Source organism: Oncorhynchus gorbuscha, unplaced genomic scaffold (assembly GCF_021184085.1).
Source record: "Oncorhynchus gorbuscha isolate QuinsamMale2020 ecotype Even-year unplaced genomic scaffold, OgorEven_v1.0 Un_scaffold_1897, whole genome shotgun sequence".
In the NCBI taxonomy this organism is placed as follows: Eukaryota; Metazoa; Chordata; class Actinopteri; order Salmoniformes; family Salmonidae; genus Oncorhynchus; species Oncorhynchus gorbuscha.
Window position 1 is genome coordinate 2,202 of NW_025746548.1, and position 19,901 is coordinate 22,102.

General features: G+C 41.8%; 1 protein-coding gene across 1 annotated transcript in view; it reads left to right on the forward strand.

Annotated features, from left to right (window-relative positions):
* Positions 1–2,573: 2,573 nt before the first annotated feature.
* The window catches only part of LOC124024507 (aminopeptidase N-like), a gene marked incomplete at its 5' end in the record, with an annotated part of 60,324 nt that continues 42,996 nt past the window's right edge, over positions 2,574–19,901 (forward strand). The window contains 3 exon segments of the mRNA XM_046338425.1: positions 2,574–3,308; positions 5,293–5,435; positions 6,978–7,120. Coding sequence (XP_046194381.1) covers positions 2,698–3,308; positions 5,293–5,435; positions 6,978–7,120 — 897 coding nt within the window.

The following is a 19,901-nucleotide window of genomic DNA, read 5'->3' on the forward strand; positions in this document are numbered from 1 at the left end:
ATTTGAACCACACATTTGTTTTTAGTGTACATTGATTTAATAACATATGTTTTCCCTCCAATACCACTTTCTGTTAGTTTATAAAAAGAGCCTTGTGCCAAATTGAATCAAATTCTTCAAAGTCAAAGTATTCAAAGTCTAAGTCGCTCTGGATAAGAGCGTCTGCTAAATGACTTAAATGTAAATGTAAATGTACAGATCACGTGTAGATTGTGCCTTTGTTTTGGTTTGTTTGTCAGTTAGTGTGGAGGGTGGAAATGTGGTCTGTTGTACCATCGGTTTCTACAAATCCAATCTGGATCAGTTAGTGTGGAGGGTGGAAATGTGGTCTGCTGTACCATCGGTTTCTACAAATCCAATCTGGATCAGTTAGTGTGGAGGGTGGAAATGTGGTCTGTTGTACCATCGGTTTCTACAAATCCAATCTGGCGTCTGCGTAGGACGTTGTGTTCATTAAGACAATTATGTAGTCTGCTATTTATGATACTGCAGAGAATTTTCCCCAAGTTGCTGTTCATGCAAATTCCTCAAATTATTTAAGTCAAATTTGTCTACATTTTTATTGATTGGTGTGATCTCTCTCAATTCAATTTCAATTGAAGGGGCTTTATTAGCATGGGAATCATATGTTAACACTGCCAAAGCAAGTGAAATAGATAAACAAAAAGTGAAATAAACAATAACAAATTATCAGTGAACATTATACTCACTAAAGTTCCAAAAGAATATAGACATTTCAAATGCCAGTGTTTATGGGTCTGTGTAATCTGAGATAGTCAGGTATTCTATCACGGTGTACTCTGTTTAGGGTCAAATGGCATTCTTGTTTTCTCCTTTTGTTTTGTAAATTCTTTGTAATGTGTCAAGTAATGATCTTTTTGTTTTCTCATGATTTGGTTGGGTCTTATTGTGTTGCTGTCCTGGGGCTCTGTGGGGTCTGTTTGTGTTTGTGAACTGAGCCCCAGGACCAGCTTGCTTAGGGGACTCTTCTCCAGGTTCATCTCTCTGTAGGTGGTGGCTTTGTTACGGAAGTTTGGGAATCGTTTCCTTTTAGGTGGTTGTAGAATTAACAGCTTTTTTACAGATTTTGATAGCTGGTATCTGCCTAATTCTGCTCTGCATTATTTGATGTTTTACGTTGTACATTTATAATACAGGATATTTTTGTAGAATTCTGCATGCAGTCTCTCAATTTGGTGTTTGTCACATTTAGTGAATTCTTGGTTGGTGAGCGGACCCCAGACCCCACACCTCATAAAGGACAGTTATTTAACTCATTCAATTATTTTTAGCCAGATCCTAATTGGTATGTCACATTTAATGTTCCTTTTGATGGCATAGAAGACCCTTCTTGCTTTGTGTCTCAGATCGCTCACAGCTTTTTGGAAGTTACCCGTGGTGCTGATGTTTAGGCCAAGGTATATATCGTTTTTTTGTGTGCTCTAGGGCAATGTTGTCTAGATGGAATTTGTATTTGTGGTCTTGGCGACTGTACCTTTTCTGGAACACAATTATTTGTTATCTTACTGTGATTTACTGTCAGGGCCCAGGTCTGACAGAATCTGTGCAGAAGATCTAGGTGCTGCTGTAGGCCCTCCTTGGTTGGGGACAGAAGCACCAGATCATCAGCAAACAGTAGACAATTGACTTGAGATTCTAGTAGGGTGAGGCCGGGTGCTGCCGACTTTTCTAGTGCCCACGCCAATTCATTGATATATTTGTTGAAGAGGGTGGGGCTCAAGCTGCATCCCTGTCTCACCCCACGGCCCTGTGGGAAGAAATGTGTTTTTTTGCCAATTTTAACCAAACACTTGTTGTTGTGTACGTTCATTTTATAATGTTGTTCCCCCAACAACACTTTCCATCAAATTGTATGGCAGGACCTTATTCCAAATTGAGTCAAAAGCTTTATTGAAATCAACAAAGCATGATAAGTCTTTGCCTATGTTTGAATTTGTTTGTTAATTAGGGTGTGCAGGGTGAATACGTGGTCTGTCATACGGTAACTTCGTAAAAAGCAATTTTACATTTGCTCATTGTTTTCACTTTTTCGCTGAAGAAATGTATGAGTCTGCTGTTAATGATTACGCAGAGGATTTTCCCAAGGTTGCTGTTGACGCATATCCCACAGTAGTTAATGGGGTCAAGTTTGTCTCCACTTTTGTGGATTGGGGTGATCAGCCTTACTTCCAAATATTAGGGAAGAGGCCAGAGCTGAGGATGATGTTAAACAGTTTGGATGTGGAATTTGTGATCTGTATGTTTTATCATTTCATTTAGGATACCATCAACTCCACAGGCCGTTGTTGAGTTGGAGACTTTGTATTTTGTCCTGTAGTTCATTTAATGTAATTGGAGAATCCAGTGGGTTCTGGTAGTCTTTAATAGTTCACTTTCTCTCTCTCTCTCTCTCCCTGTCTCTCTCTCTCTCTCTCTCTCTCCCTCTCTCTCTCTCTCTCTCTCTCTCTCTCTCTCTCTCTCTCTCTCTCTCTCTCTCTCTCTCTCTCTCTCTCTCTCTCTCTCTCTCTCTCTCTCTCTCTCTCTCTCTCTGTCTCTCTAAACTAACACCACAGGTCCACAGACAGGCTAATTGTTGATCCTTTGACAGAGGAGTGAAAAGACAGAGCCTAGCCGAGTCCCGGAGACCACAGGTTGCCCTGCCATCTCCCTGTTACCACCTCCAGCAAGGCATCATCCATGGCTAAAGGCTTCTACATCAGTAAGAACATGGGGCTAGCAGGTCTTCTGATGGGGGCTGTAGCAGTGGTCATCATCATAGCCCTGGCAGCAGTCTACGATAAAGAAAAGACCAAGAACCAGAATAAACCTGTGGATGGTGTGGCCATGTTGACCACTGCCTCTCCAACCACCTCCTCCACCCTCTCCACTCCTAAAGACCCCTGGGAACACTACAGACTGCCTGACTCCCTGTCTCCTGTCTCCTACAACATCACCCTCTGGCCTCGACTGGTTGTCAATGCCTCTACTGGCCTCTACATCTTCACAGGACAGTCAGCTGTGGTGTTCCAGTGTAAGAAGGACACAGATCTGATCATCATCCACTGTAACAAGCTGAACTTGACTCTGCTCAACGGCCACCATGCTAGACTGACTGGCCTGGATGGAGCGACTGCTCCCACCGTAAAGACTAGCTGGCTGCAGGTGAAGACGGAGTACCTGGTCATTCAGCTGAATGGGAAGCTAACTGCTGGGAAGTCCTATAGACTTTCCACAGACTTCCAGGGAGAGCTGGCTGATGACCTGAAAGGATTCTATAGGAGTGAATATACAGAAGATGGTGGTAAAAAGTAAGTACCAACTGATACTAGATACAGTAGACCCCTGGTCCTTCCTCTCTGATACTGGATACAGTAGACCCCTGGATGATACTAGATACAGTAGACCCCTGGTCCTTCCTCTCTGATACTGGATACAGTAGACCCCTGGTCCTTCCTCTCTGATACTGGATACAGTAGACCCCTGGTCCTTCCTCTCTGATACTGGATACAGTAGACCCCTGGATGATACTAGATACAGTAGACCCCTGGTCCTTCCTGTCTGATACTAGATACAGTAGACCCCTGGATGATACTAGATACAGTAGACCCCTGGATGATACTAGACACAGTAGACCCCTGGTCCTTCCTCTCTGATACTAGATACAGTAGACCCCTGGATGCTACTAGACACAGTAGACCCCTGGATGATACTAGATACAGTAGACCCCTGGATGCTACTAGATACAGTAGACCCCTGGATGCTACTAGATACAGTAGACCCCTGGATGATACTAGATACAGTAGACCCCTGGATGATACTAGATACAGTAGACCCCTGGATGATACTGGATACAGTAGACCCCTGGATGATACTAGATACAGTAGACCCCTGGATGCTACTAGATACAGTAGACCCCTGGATGATACTAGATACAGTAGACCCCTGGATGATACTAGATACAGTAGACCCCTGGATGATACTAGATACAGTAGACCCCTGGTCCTTCCTCTCTGATACTAGATACAGTAGACCCCTGGATGCTACTAGATACAGTAGACCCCTGGATGATACTAGATACAGTAGACCCCTGGATGATACTAGATACAGTAGACCCCTGGATGATACTAGATACAGTAGACCCCTGGATGCTACTAGACACAGTAGACCCCTGGATGATACTAGATACAGTAGACCCCTGGATGATACTAGATACAGTAGACCCCTGGATGATACTAGATACAGTAGACCCCTGGATGCTACTAGATACAGTAGACCCCTGGATGCTACTAGATACAGTAGACCCCTGGATGATACTAGATACAGTAGACCCCTGGATGATACTAGATACAGTAGACCCCTGGATGATACTAGATACAGTAGACCCCTGGATGATACTAGATACAGTAGACCCCTGGATGGTATGAATCCTCTCAGCCCTACTTCTCTGATACTAATCTGATCCCCCCAGACTCCAGACTACAAACAGCAGGTCTGGGACAGGTAGCAGGCAGAACAGTTGAAACTGCAGCAGCAGCATGACCAGGTGATGACTCCTTGCTTTCCCCAGTTCACCTGGCCGTGCTGCTGCTCCAGTTTCAACTGTTCTGCCTGTGGCTATGGAATCCTGACCTGTTCACCGGACGTGCTACCTGTCCCAGACCTGCTGTTTTTAACTCTCTAGAGACAGCAGGAGCGGTAGAAATACTCTTAATGTTCGGCTATGAAAAGCCAACTGACATTTACTCCTGAGGTGCTGACTTGCTGCACCCTCGACAACTACTGTGATTATTATTATTTGACCCTGCTGGTCATTTATGAACATTTGAAAATCTTGGCCATGTTCTGTTATAATCTCCTCCCGGCACAGCCAGAAGAGGACTGGCCACCCCTCATAGCCTGGTTCCTCTCTAGGTTTCTTCCTAGGTTTTGGCCTTTCTAGGAAGTTTTTCCTAGCCACCGTGCTTCTACACCTGCATTGCTTGCTGTTTGGGGTTTTAGGCTGGGTTTCTGTACAGCACTTTGAGATATCAGCTGATGTACGAAGGTCTATATAAATACATTTGATTTGATACATACAGTAGACCCCTGGTCCTTCCTCTCTGATACTAGATACAGTAGACCCCTTGATGATACTAAATACAGCACTTTGAGATATCAGCTGATGTAAGACGGGCTATATAAATACATTTGATTTGATACATACAGTAGACTCCTGGTTTGTATGAATCCTCTCAGTAGCCTGAACAGTTCTTTTCATCCTGTAACATGATATTGAATCTGATCTGTTTCCAGAGTTGTAGCCACGTCTCAGATGCAGGCTACGTTCGCCAGGAAAGCCTTCCCCTGTTTTGATGAACCTGTCATGAAGGCCGTCTTCCACATAACACTCATCCACCAACGAGGAACTGTAGCTCTGTCCAACGGCCGGGACGTTGGTTAGTTCACAGCCTATACACTACCCTCTTTGGGCTACCTCACCATTCTCCACCCTTTCCCAAAAGTGTTCACTGATACGCTTCCTGTCATGGATTTAACAATGGTGGAAATACCTCCAGCCAATGGTGGGAATACCTCCAGCCAATGGTGGGAATACCTCCAGCCAATGGTGGGAATACCTCCAGCCAATGGTGGGAATACCTCCAGCCAATGGTGGGAATACCTCCAGACAATGGTGGAAATACCTCCAGCCAATGGTGGGAATATCTCCAGCCAATGGTGGAAATACCTCCAGACAATGGTGGAAATACCTCCAGCCAATGCTTATTTCAATCTCAAAGCTTTTCAGTCCTGGAGTGGAAGTGCAAGCTTTGGCAGAAGGGTGGAGAACATGGCTGAAGCCTTGTTATTGATATGTACAGCCCTACTATACATGGACTGGGGAGTTGAATACATCTCAGAAAGAATGAGTACGCTTGACAACATGTAATGAGAAAATCAACTACAGAATGCTGTTAATGGTTCATGTCTGGTAACATAACACTCTCCCTTTCTCTCTCTCTCTTTCTCCCTCTGCCTCTCTCCCTCACCCTCTATCTGCTCTCCTCTCTCTCTCTCTCTCTCTCTCTCTCTCTCTCTCTCTCTCTCTCTCTCTCTCTCTCTCTCTCTCTCTCTCTCTCTCTCTCTCTCTTTATCTCTCCCTCTCTCACTCCCTCTCTCCCTCTTTCTCTGTCTCTCCCTCTCTCTTTCACTCTTTCAATGTCTCTGCTCTTCCCTCTCTCCCTCTCTTTATCTCTCCCTCACTCACTCTCTCTGCTCTCCTCTCTGCTCTCCTCTCTCTCTCTCTCTCTCTCTCTCTCTCTCTCTCTCTCTCTCTCTCTCTCTCTCTCTCTCTCTCTCTCTCTTTATCTCTCCCTCTCTCACTCCCTCTCTCCCTCTTTCTCTGTCTCTCCCTCTCTCTTTCACTCTTTCAATGTCTCTGCTCTTCCCTCTCTCCCTCTCTTTATCTCTCCCTCACTCACTCTCTCTGCTCTCCTCTCTCTCTCTCTCTGCTCTCTCTCTCTCTCTCTCTCTCTCTCTCTCTCTCTCTCTCTCTCTCTCTCTCTCTCTCTCTCTCTCTCTCTCTCTCTCTCCTCTCTCTCTCTCTCTCTCTCTGTCTCTCTCTCTCTCTCTCTCTCTCTCTCTCTCTCTCTCTCTCTCTCTGTCTCTCTCTCTCTCTCTCTGTCTCTCTCTCTCTCTCTCTCTCTCTCTCTCTATCTCCCTCTCTCTCTCTCTTTCTCCCCCTCTCTCTCTCTCTCCCACTCTCTCTCTCTCTCTCTCTCTCTCTCTCTCTCTCTCTCTCTCTCTCTCTCTCTCTCTCTCTCTCTCTCTCTCTCACTCTCTCTCTCTCTCTCTCTCTCTCTCTCTCCCTCTCTCTTTCTCTGTCTCTCTCGTTGCTCTTCTCGTCTCTCCCTCTGTCTCTCTTTTTCTCTCTATCTGTCACTGCTCTTCTCTCACCCCTCTCTTTTCCTTCCTTCTCTTCTCTCTCTCCAATGTTTTAGAGACCGTCAACAGCACCATAGACAGCACTGAAGTCACCATCACCAGATTTGAGCCCACTAAAAGAATGTCAACATACCTCCTGGCATTTATCGTCAGTGACTTCGATCATATCACTGGATCGATAGAGAACAACAATGTTTTGGTAATTCAATCCACCACAGAGTGCCCTGGTTATTCCCTATATAGTACACCACATATCACTCTGGTTATTCCCTATATAGTACACCACATATCACTCTGGTTATTCCCTATAAAGTACACCACATATCACTCTGGTTATTCCCTATATAGTACACCACAGAGGACTCTGGTTATTCCCTATATAGTACACCACATATCACTCTGGTTATTCCCTATATAGTACACCACAGAGGACTCTGGTTATTCCCTATATAGTACACCACATATCACTCTGGTTATTCCCTATATAGTACACCACATATCACTCTGGTTATTCTCTATATAGTACACCACATATCACTCTGGTTATTCCCTATATAGTACACCACATATCACTCTGGTTATTCCCTATATAGTACACCACATATCACTCTGGTTATTCCCTATATAGTACACCACAGAGGACTCTGGTTATTCCCTGTATAGTACACCACAGAGGACTCTGGTTATTCCCTATAAAGTACACCACATATCACTCTGGTTATTCCCTATATAGTACACCACATATCACTCTGGTTATTCCCTATATAGTACACCACAGAGGACTCTGGTTATTCCCTGTATAGTACACCACAGAGGACTCTGGTTATTCCCTATATAGTACACCACATATCACTCCAGTTATTCCCTATAAAGTACACCACATATCACTCTGGTTATTCCCTATATAGTACACCACAGAGGACTCTGGTTATTCCCTGTATAGTACACCACAGAGGACTCTGGTTATTCCCTATATAGTACACCACATATCACTCCAGTTATTCCCTATAAAGTACACCACATATCACTCTGGTTATTTCCTATATAGTACACCACAGAGGACTCTGGTTATTCCCTATAAAGTACACCACATATCACTCTGGTTATTCCCTATATAGTACACCACAGAGGACTCTGGTTATTCCCTATATAGTACACCACAGAGGACTCTGGTTATTCCCTATATAGTACACCACATATCACTCTGGTTATTCCCTATATAGTACACAACATATCACTCTGGTTATTCCCTATAAAGTACACCTCAGAGGACTCTGGTTATTCCCTATATAGTACACCACAGATGACTTTGGTTATTCCCTATATAGTACACCACAAAGGACTCTGGTTATTCCCTATATAGTACACCACAGAGGACTCTGGTTATTCCCTATATAGTACACCACATATCACTCTGGGTATTCCCTATATAGTACACCACAGATGACTTTGGTTATTCCCTATAAAGTACACCACAGAGGACTCTGGTTATTCCCTATAAAGTACACCACAGAGGACTCTGGTTATTCCCTATATAGTACACCACATATCACTCTGGTTATTCCCTATATAGTACACAACATATCACTCTGGTTATTCCCTATATAGTACACCACATATCACTCTGGTTATTCCCTATATAGTACACCACATATCACTCTGGTTATTCCCTATATAGTACACCACATATCACTCTGGTTATTCCCTATATAGTACACCACAGAGGACTCTGGTTATTCCCTGTATAGTACACCACAGAGGACTCTGGTTATTCCCTATATAGTACACCACATATCACTCTGGTTATTCCCTATATAGTACACCACATATCACTCTGGTTATTCTCTATATAGTACACCACATATCACTCTGGTTATTCCCTATATAGTACACCACATATCACTCTGGTTATTCCCTATATAGTACACCACATATCACTCTGGTTATTCCCTATATAGTACACCACAGAGGACTCTGGTTATTCCCTGTATAGTACACCACAGAGGACTCTGGTTATTCCCTATAAAGTACACCACATATCACTCTGGTTATTCCCTATATAGTACACCACATATCACTCTGGTTATTCCCTATATAGTACACCACAGAGGACTCTGGTTATTCCCTGTATAGTACACCACAGAGGACTCTGGTTATTCCCTATATAGTACACCACATATCACTCCAGTTATTCCCTATAAAGTACACCACATATCACTCTGGTTATTTCCTATATAGTACACCACAGAGGACTCTGGTTATTCCCTATAAAGTACACCACATATCACTCTGGTTATTCCCTATATAGTACACCACAGAGGACTCTGGTTATTCCCTGTATAGTACACCACAGAGGACTCTGGTTATTCCCTATATAGTACACCACATATCACTCCAGTTATTCCCTATAAAGTACACCACATATCACTCTGGTTATTTCCTATATAGTACACCACAGAGGACTCTGGTTATTCCCTATAAAGTACACCACATATCACTCTGGTTATTCCCTATATAGTACACCACAGAGGACTCTGGTTATTCCCTATATAGTACACCACATATCACTCTGGTTATTCCCTATATAGTACACCACAGAGGACTCTGGTTATTCCCTATATAGTACACCACATATCACTCTGGTTATTCCCTATATAGTACACCACATATCACTCTGGTTATTCCCTATATAGTACACCACATATCACTCTGGTTATTCCCTATATAGTACACCACAGAGGACTCTGGTTATTCCCTATAAAGTACACCACATATCACTCTGGTTATTCCCTATATAGTACACCACAGAGGACTCTGGTTATTCCCTATATAGTACACCACATATCACTCTGGTTATTCCCTATATAGTACACCACATATCACTCTGGTTATTCCCTATATAGTACACCACATATCACTCTGGTTATTCCCTATATAGTACACCACATATCACTCTGGTTATTCCCTATATAGTACACCACATATCACTCTGGTTATTCCCTATATAGTACACCACAGAGGACTCTGGTTATTCCCTGTATAGTACACCACAGAGGACTCTGGTTATTCCCTATATAGTACACCACATATCACTCCAGTTATTCCCTATAAAGTACACCACATATCACTCTGGTTATTCCCTATATAGTACACCACAGAGGACTCTGGTTATTCCCTGTATAGTACACCACAGAGGACTCTGGTTATTCCCTATATAGTACACCACATATCACTCCAGTTATTCCCTATAAAGTACACCACATATCACTCTGGTTATTTCCTATATAGTACACCACAGAGGACTCTGGTTATTCCCTATAAAGTACACCACATATCACTCTGGTTATTCCCTATATAGTACACCACAGAGGACTCTGGTTATTCCCTATATAGTACACCACAGAGGACTCTGGTTATTCCCTATATAGTACACCACATATCACTCTGGTTATTCCCTATATAGTACACAACATATCACTCTGGTTATTCCCTATAAAGTACACCTCAGAGGACTCTGGTTATTCCCTATATAGTACACCACAGATGACTTTGGTTATTCCCTATATAGTACACCACAAAGGACTCTGGTTATTCCCTATATAGTACACCACAGAGGACTCTGGTTATTCCCTATATAGTACACCACATATCACTCTGGGTATTCCCTATATAGTACACCACAGATGACTTTGGTTATTCCCTATAAAGTACACCACAGAGGACTCTGGTTATTCCCTATAAAGTACACCACAGAGGACTCTGGTTATTCCCTATATAGTACACCACATATCACTCTGGTTATTCCCTATATAGTACACAACATATCACTCTGGTTATTCCCTATATAGTACACCACATATCACTCTGGTTATTCCCTATATAGTACACCACATATCACTCTGGTTATTCCCTATATAGTACACCACATATCACTCTGGTTATTCCCTATATAGTACACCACATATCACTCTGGTTATTCCCTATATAGTACACCACAGAGGACTCTGGTTATTCCCTGTATAGTACACCACAGAGGACTCTGGTTATTCCCTATATAGTACACCACATATCACTCTGGTTATTCCCTATATAGTACACCACATATCACTCTGGTTATTCTCTATATAGTACACCACATATCACTCTGGTTATTCCCTATATAGTACACCACATATCACTCTGGTTATTCCCTATATAGTACACCACATATCACTCTGGTTATTCCCTATATAGTACACCACAGAGGACTCTGGTTATTCCCTGTATAGTACACCACAGAGGACTCTGGTTATTCCCTATAAAGTACACCACATATCACTCTGGTTATTCCCTATATAGTACACCACATATCACTCTGGTTATTCCCTATATAGTACACCACAGAGGACTCTGGTTATTCCCTGTATAGTACACCACAGAGGACTCTGGTTATTCCCTATATAGTACACCACATATCACTCCAGTTATTCCCTATAAAGTACACCACATATCACTCTGGTTATTTCCTATATAGTACACCACAGAGGACTCTGGTTATTCCCTATAAAGTACACCACATATCACTCTGGTTATTCCCTATATAGTACACCACAGAGGACTCTGGTTATTCCCTGTATAGTACACCACAGAGGACTCTGGTTATTCCCTATATAGTACACCACATATCACTCCAGTTATTCCCTATAAAGTACACCACATATCACTCTGGTTATTTCCTATATAGTACACCACAGAGGACTCTGGTTATTCCCTATAAAGTACACCACATATCACTCTGGTTATTCCCTATATAGTACACCACAGAGGACTCTGGTTATTCCCTATATAGTACACCACATATCACTCTGGTTATTCCCTATATAGTACACCACAGAGGACTCTGGTTATTCCCTATATAGTACACCACATATCACTCTGGTTATTCCCTATATAGTACACCACATATCACTCTGGTTATTCCCTATATAGTACACCACATATCACTCTGGTTATTCCCTATATAGTACACCACAGAGGACTCTGGTTATTCCCTATAAAGTACACCACATATCACTCTGGTTATTCCCTATATAGTACACCACAGAGGACTCTGGTTATTCCCTATATAGTACACCACATATCACTCTGGTTATTCCCTATATAGTACACCACATATCACTCTGGTTATTCCCTATATAGTACACCACATATCACTCTGGTTATTCCCTATATAGTACACCACATATCACTCTGGTTATTCCCTATATAGTACACCACATATCACTCTGGTTATTCCCTATATAGTACACCACAGAGGACTCTGGTTATTCCCTGTATAGTACACCACAGAGGACTCTGGTTATTCCCTATATAGTACACCACATATCACTCTGGTTATTCCCTATATAGTACACCACATATCACTCTGGTTATTCTCTATATAGTACACCACATATCACTCTGGTTATTCCCTATATAGTACACCACAGATGACTTTGGTTATTCCCTATAAAGTACACCACAGAGGACTCTGGTTATTCCCTATAAAGTACACCACAGAGGACTCTGGTTATTCCCTATATAGTACACCACATATCACTCTGGTTATTCCCTATATAGTACACAACATATCACTCTGGTTATTCCCTATATAGTACACCACATATCACTCTGGTTATTCCCTATATAGTACACCACATATCACTCTGGTTATTCCCTATATAGTACACCACATATCACTCTGGTTATTCCCTATATAGTACACCACATATCACTCTGGTTATTCCCTATATAGTACACCACAGAGGACTCTGGTTATTCCCTGTATAGTACACCACAGAGGACTCTGGTTATTCCCTATATAGTACACCACATATCACTCTGGTTATTCCCTATATAGTACACCACATATCACTCTGGTTATTCTCTATATAGTACACCACATATCACTCTGGTTATTCCCTATATAGTACACCACATATCACTCTGGTTATTCCCTATATAGTACACCACATATCACTCTGGTTATTCCCTATATAGTACACCACAGAGGACTCTGGTTATTCCTGTATAGTACACCACAGAGGACTCTGGTTATTCCCTATAAAGTACACCACATATCACTCTGGTTATTCCCTATATAGTACACCACATATCACTCTGGTTATTCCCTATATAGTACACCACAGAGGACTCTGGTTATTCCCTGTATAGTACACCACAGAGGACTCTGGTTATTCCCTATATAGTACACCACATATCACTCCAGTTATTCCTATAAAGTACACCACATATCACTCTGGTTATTTCCTATATAGTACACCACAGAGGACTCTGGTTATTCCCTATAAAGTACACCACATATCACTCTGGTTATTCCCTATATAGTACACCACAGAGGACTCTGGTTATTCCCTGTATAGTACACCACAGAGGACTCTGGTTATTCCCTATATAGTACACCACATATCACTCCAGTTATTCCCTATAAAGTACACCACATATCACTCTGGTTATTTCCTATATAGTACACCACAGAGGACTCTGGTTATTCCCTATAAAGTACACCACATATCACTCTGGTTATTCCCTATATAGTACACCACAGAGGACTCTGGTTATTCCCTATATAGTACACCACAGAGGACTCTGGTTATTCCCTATATAGTACACCACATATCACTCTGGTTATTCCCTATATAGTACACCACATATCACTCTGGTTATTCCCTATATAGTACACCACATATCACTCTGGTTATTCCCTATATAGTACACCACATATCACTCTGGTTATTCCCTATATAGTACACCACATATCACTCTGGTTATTCCCTATATAGTACACCACAGAGGACTCTGGTTATTCCCTGTATAGTACACCACAGAGGACTCTGGTTATTCCCTATATAGTACACCACATATCACTCTGGTTATTCCCTATATAGTACACCACATATCACTCTGGTTATTCTCTATATAGTACACCACATATCACTCTGGTTATTCCCTATATAGTACACCACATATCACTCTGGTTATTCCCTATATAGTACACCACATATCACTCTGGTTATTCCCTATATAGTACACCACAGAGGACTCTGGTTATTCCCTGTATAGTACACCACAGAGGACTCTGGTTATTCCCTATAAAGTACACCACATATCACTCTGGTTATTCCCTATATAGTACACCACATATCACTCTGGTTATTCCCTATATAGTACACCACAGAGGACTCTGGTTATTCCCTGTATAGTACACCACAGAGGACTCTGGTTATTCCCTATATAGTACACCACATATCACTCCAGTTATTCCCTATAAAGTACACCACATATCACTCTGGTTATTTCCTATATAGTACACCACAGAGGACTCTGGTTATTCCCTATAAAGTACACCACATATCACTCTGGTTATTCCCTATATAGTACACCACAGAGGACTCTGGTTATTCCCTATATAGTACACCACAGAGGACTCTGGTTATTCCCTATATAGTACACCACATATCACTCTGGTTATTCCCTATATAGTACACAACATATCACTCTGGTTATTCCCTATAAAGTACACCTCAGAGGACTCTGGTTATTCCCTATATAGTACACCACAGATGACTTTGGTTATTCCCTATATAGTACACCACAAAGGACTCTGGTTATTCCCTATATAGTACACCACAGAGGACTCTGGTTATTCCCTATATAGTACACCACATATCACTCTGGGTATTCCCTATATAGTACACCACAGAGGACTTTGGTTATTCCCTATAAAGTACACCACAGAGGACTCTGGTTATTCCCTATAAAGTACACCACAGAGGACTCTGGTTATTCCCTATATAGTACACCACATATCACTCTGGTTATTCCCTATATAGGACACAACATATCACTCTGGTTATTCCCTATATAGTACACCACATATCACTCTGGTTATTCCCTATATAGTACACCACATATCACTCTGGTTATTCCCTATAAAGTACACCACATATCACTCTGGTTATTCCCTGTATAGTACACCACAGAGGACTCTGGTTATTCCCTATAAAGTACACCACATATCACTCTGGTTATTCCCTATATAGTACACCACATATCACTCTGGTTATTCCCTATATAGTACACCACAGAGGACTCTGGTTATTCCCTGTATAGTACACCACAGAGGACTCTGGTTATTCCCTATATAGTACACCACATATCACTCCAGTTATTCCCTATAAAGTACACCACATATCACTCTGGTTATTCCCTATATAGTACACCACAGAGGACTCTGGTTATTCCCTGTATAGTACACCACAGAGGACTCTGGTTATTCCCTATATAGTACACCACATATCATTCCAGTTATTCCCTATAAAGTACACCACATATCACTCTGGTTATTCCCTATATAGTACACCACAGAGGACTCTGGTTATTCCCTATATAGTACACCACAGAGGACTCTGGTTATTCCCTATATAGTACACCACATATCACTCTGGTTATTCCCTATATAGTACACAACATATCGCTCTGGTTATTCCCTATAAAGTACACCTCAGAGGACTCTGGTTATTCCCTATATAGTACACCACAGATGACTTTGGTTATTCCCTATATAGTACACCACAAAGGACTCTGGTTATTCCCTATATAGTACACCACAGAGGACTCTGGTTATTCCCTATATAGTACACCACATATCACTCTGGGTATTCCCTATATAGTACACCACAGAGGACTTTGGTTATTCCCTATAAAGTACACCACAGAGGACTCTGGTTATTCCCTATAAAGTACACCACAGAGGACTCTGGTTATTCCCTATATAGTACACCACATATCACTCTGGTTATTCCCTATATAGGACACAACATATCACTCTGGTTATTCCCTATATAGTACACCACATATCACTCTGGTTATTCCCTATATAGTACACCACATATCACTCTGGTTATTCCCTATAAAGTACACCACATATCACTCTGGTTATTCCCTATATAGTACACCACATATCACTCTGGTTATTCCCTATATAGTACACCACATATCACTCTGGTTATTCCCTATATAGTACACCACATATCACTCTGGTTATTCCCTATATAGTACACCACAGAGGACTCTGGTTATTCCCTGTATAGTACACCACAGAGGACTCTGGTTATTCCCTATATAGTACACCACATATCACTCTGGTTATTCCCTATATAGTACACCACATATCACTCTGGTTATTCCCTATATAGTACACCACATATCACTCTGGTTATTCCCTGTATAGTACACCACAGAGGACTCTGGTTATTCCCTATAAAGTACACCACATATCACTCTGGTTATTCCCTATATAGTACACCACATATCACTCTGGTTATTCCCTATATAGTACACCACAGAGGACTCTGGTTATTCCCTGTATAGTACACCACAGAGGACTCTGGTTATTCCCTATATAGTACACCACATATCACTCCAGTTATTCCCTATAAAGTACACCACATATCACTCTGGTTATTCCCTATATAGTACACCACAGAGGACTCTGGTTATTCCCTATAAAGTACACCACATATCACTCTGGTTATTCCCTATATAGTACACCACAGAGGACTCTGGTTATTCCCTATATAGTACACCACAGAGGACTCTGGTTATTCCCTATAAAGTACACCACATATCACTCCAGTTATTCCCTATAAAGTACACCACAGAGGACTCTGGTTATTCCCTGTATAGTACACCACAGAGGACTCTGGTTATTCCCTATATAGTACACCACAGAGGACTCTGGTTATTCCCTATATAGTACACCACATATCACTCTGGTTATTCCCTATAAAGTACACCACATATCACTCCGGTTATTCCCTATATAGTACACCACAGAGGACTCTGGTTATTCCCTATATAGTACACCACATATCACTCTGGTTATTCCCTATATAGTACACCACATATCACTCTGGTTATTCCCTATATAGTACACCGCAGAGGACTCTGGTTATTCCCTATAAAGTACACCAAAGAGGACTCTGGTTATTCCCTATATAGTACACCACATATCACTCTGGTTATTCCTTATATAGTACACCACAGAGGACTCTGGTTATTCCCTATAAAGTACACCACAGAGGACTCTGGTTATTCCCTATATAGTACACCACATATCACTCCGGTTATTCCCTATATAGTACACCACAGAGGACTCCGGTTATTCCCTATAAAGTACACCACATATCACTCCGGTTATTCCCTATATAGTACACCACATATCACTCTGGTTATTCCCTATATAGTACACCACATAGGAATTTGGTCCATATCAGTGCACTATATACAGTTGAAGTCAGAAGTTTACATACACCTTAGCCAAATACATTTAAAGTTTTTCACAATTCCTGACATTTAATCCTAGTAAACATTCCCTGTCTTAGGTCAGTTAGGATCACCACTTTATTTTAAGAATGTGACATGTTAGAATAATAGTAGAGAGAATGATTTATTTCAGCTTTTATATCTTTCATCACATTCCCAGTGGGTCAGAAGTTCACATACACTCAATTAGTATTTGGTAGCATTGCCTTATAGTTGTTTAGCTTGGGTCAAACGTTTCGGGTAGCCTTCCACAAGCTTCCCACATTAAGTTGGGTGAATTTTGGCCCATTCCTCCTGACAGAGCTAGTGTAACTGAGTCAGGTTTGTAGGGCTCCTTGATCGCACACACTTTTTCAGTTCTGACCACAAATGTTCTATAGGATTGAGGTCAGGGATTTGTGATGGCCGCTCCAATGCCTTGACTTTGTTGTCCTTAAGCCATTTTGTCACAACTTTGGAAGTATGTTTGGGGTCATTGTTAATTTGGAAGACCCATTTGTGACCAAGCTTTAACTTCCTGACTGATGTCTTGAGATTTTGCTTCAATATATCCACATACTTTTCCCCGCCTCATGATGCCATCTATTTTGTGAAGTGCACCAGTCCCTCCAGCAGCAAAGCATCCCACAACATGATGATGCCACCCCTGTGTTTCATGGTTGGGATGGTGTTCTTCGGCTCGCAAGCCTCCCCCTCTTTCCTCCAAACATGACGATGATCATTATGGCCAAACAGTTCTATTTTTGTTTCATCAGACCAGAGGACATTTCTTCAAAAAGTACGATCTTTGTCCCCATGTGCAGTTGCAAACCGTAGTCTGGCTTTTCTTTTCTGGACTCGTTTTACTGTGGATATAGATACTTTTGTACCTGCTTCCTCCAGAATCTTCACAAGGTCCTTTGCTGTTGTTCTGGGATTGATTTACACTTTTCACACCAAAGTACGTTCATCTCTAGGAGACAGAATGTGTCTCCTTCCTGAGCGGTAGGACGGCTGCTTGGTCCCATGGTGTTTATACTTGCGTACTATTGTTTGTACAGATGAACGTGGTACCTTCAGGCATTTGGAAATTGCTCCCAAGGATGAACCAGACTTGTGGAGGTCTACAATTTATTTTCTGAGGTCTTAGCTGATTTCTTTTGATTTTCCCATGATGTCAAACAAAGAGGCACTGAGTTTGAAGGTAGGCCTTGAAATACATTCACAGGTACACCTCCAATTGACTCAAATTATGTCAATTTCTTGGAATTTTCCAAGTTGTTTAAAGGCACATTCAACTTAGTGTATATAAACTGACCCAAGGGAATTGTGATACAGTGAAATAATATGTCTGTAAACAATTGTTGGAAATATGACTTGTGTCAGGCACAAAGTAGATGTCCTAACCGACTTGTCAAAACTATAGTTTGTTAACAATTTATTTGTGGAGTGGTTGAAAAACGAGTTTTAATGACTCCAACCTAAGTGTATGTAAACTTCCGACTTCAACTGTAGGTAATAGGGTGCTACAGTTTCCTCTCATTCAGATTCATGACTGATACTGCTGTGGTTAAACTGTAGTGATGACTGATGCTGCTGTGGTTAGACTGTAGTGATGACTGATGCTGCTGTGGTTAAACTGTAGTGATGACTGAGTGCTGTGGTTAGACTGTAGTGATGACTGATACTGCTGTGGTTAAACTGTAGTGATGACTGATACTGCTGTGGTTAGACTGTAGTGATGACTGATACTGCTGTGGTTAAACTGTAGTGATGACTGATACTGCTGTGGTTAAACTGTAGTGATGACTGATACTGCTGTGGTTAGACTGTAGTGATGACTGATACTGCTGTGGTTAGACTGTAGTGATGACTGCTACTGCTGTGGTTAGACTGTAGTGATGACTGATGCTGCTGTGGTTAGACTGTAGTGATGACTGATACTGCTGTGGTTAGACTGTAGTGATGACTGATACTGCTGTGGTTAAACTGTAGTGATGACTGATACTGCTGTGGTTAGACTGTAGTGATGACTGATACTGCTGTGGTTAGACTGTAGTGATGACTGATGCTGCTGTGGTTAAACTGTAGTGATGACTGATACTGCTGTGGTTAGACTGTAGTGATGACTGAGTGCTGTGGTTAGACTGTAGTGATGACTGATGCTGCTGTGGTTAGACTGTAGTGATGACTGATACTGCTGTGGTTAAACTGTAGTGATGACTGATGCTGCTGTGGTTAGACTGTAGTGATGACTGATGCTGCTGTGGTTAGACTGTAGTGATGACTGATGCTGCTGTGGTTAGACTGTAGTGATGACTGATGCTGCTGTGGTTAGACTGTAGTGATGACTGAGTGCTGTGGTTAGACTGTAGTGATGACTGATGCTGCTGTGGTTAGACTGTAGTGATGACTGATACTGCTGTGGTTAGACTGTAGTGATGACTGATACTGCTGTGGTTAGACTGTAGTGATGACTGATGCTGCTGTGGTTAAACTGTAGTGATGACTGATACTGCTGTGGTTAGACTGTAGTGATGACTGATGCTGCTGTGGTTAAACTGTAGTGATGACTGAGTGCTGTGGTTAGACTGTAGTGATGACTGATACTGCTGTGGTTAGACTGTAGTGATGAC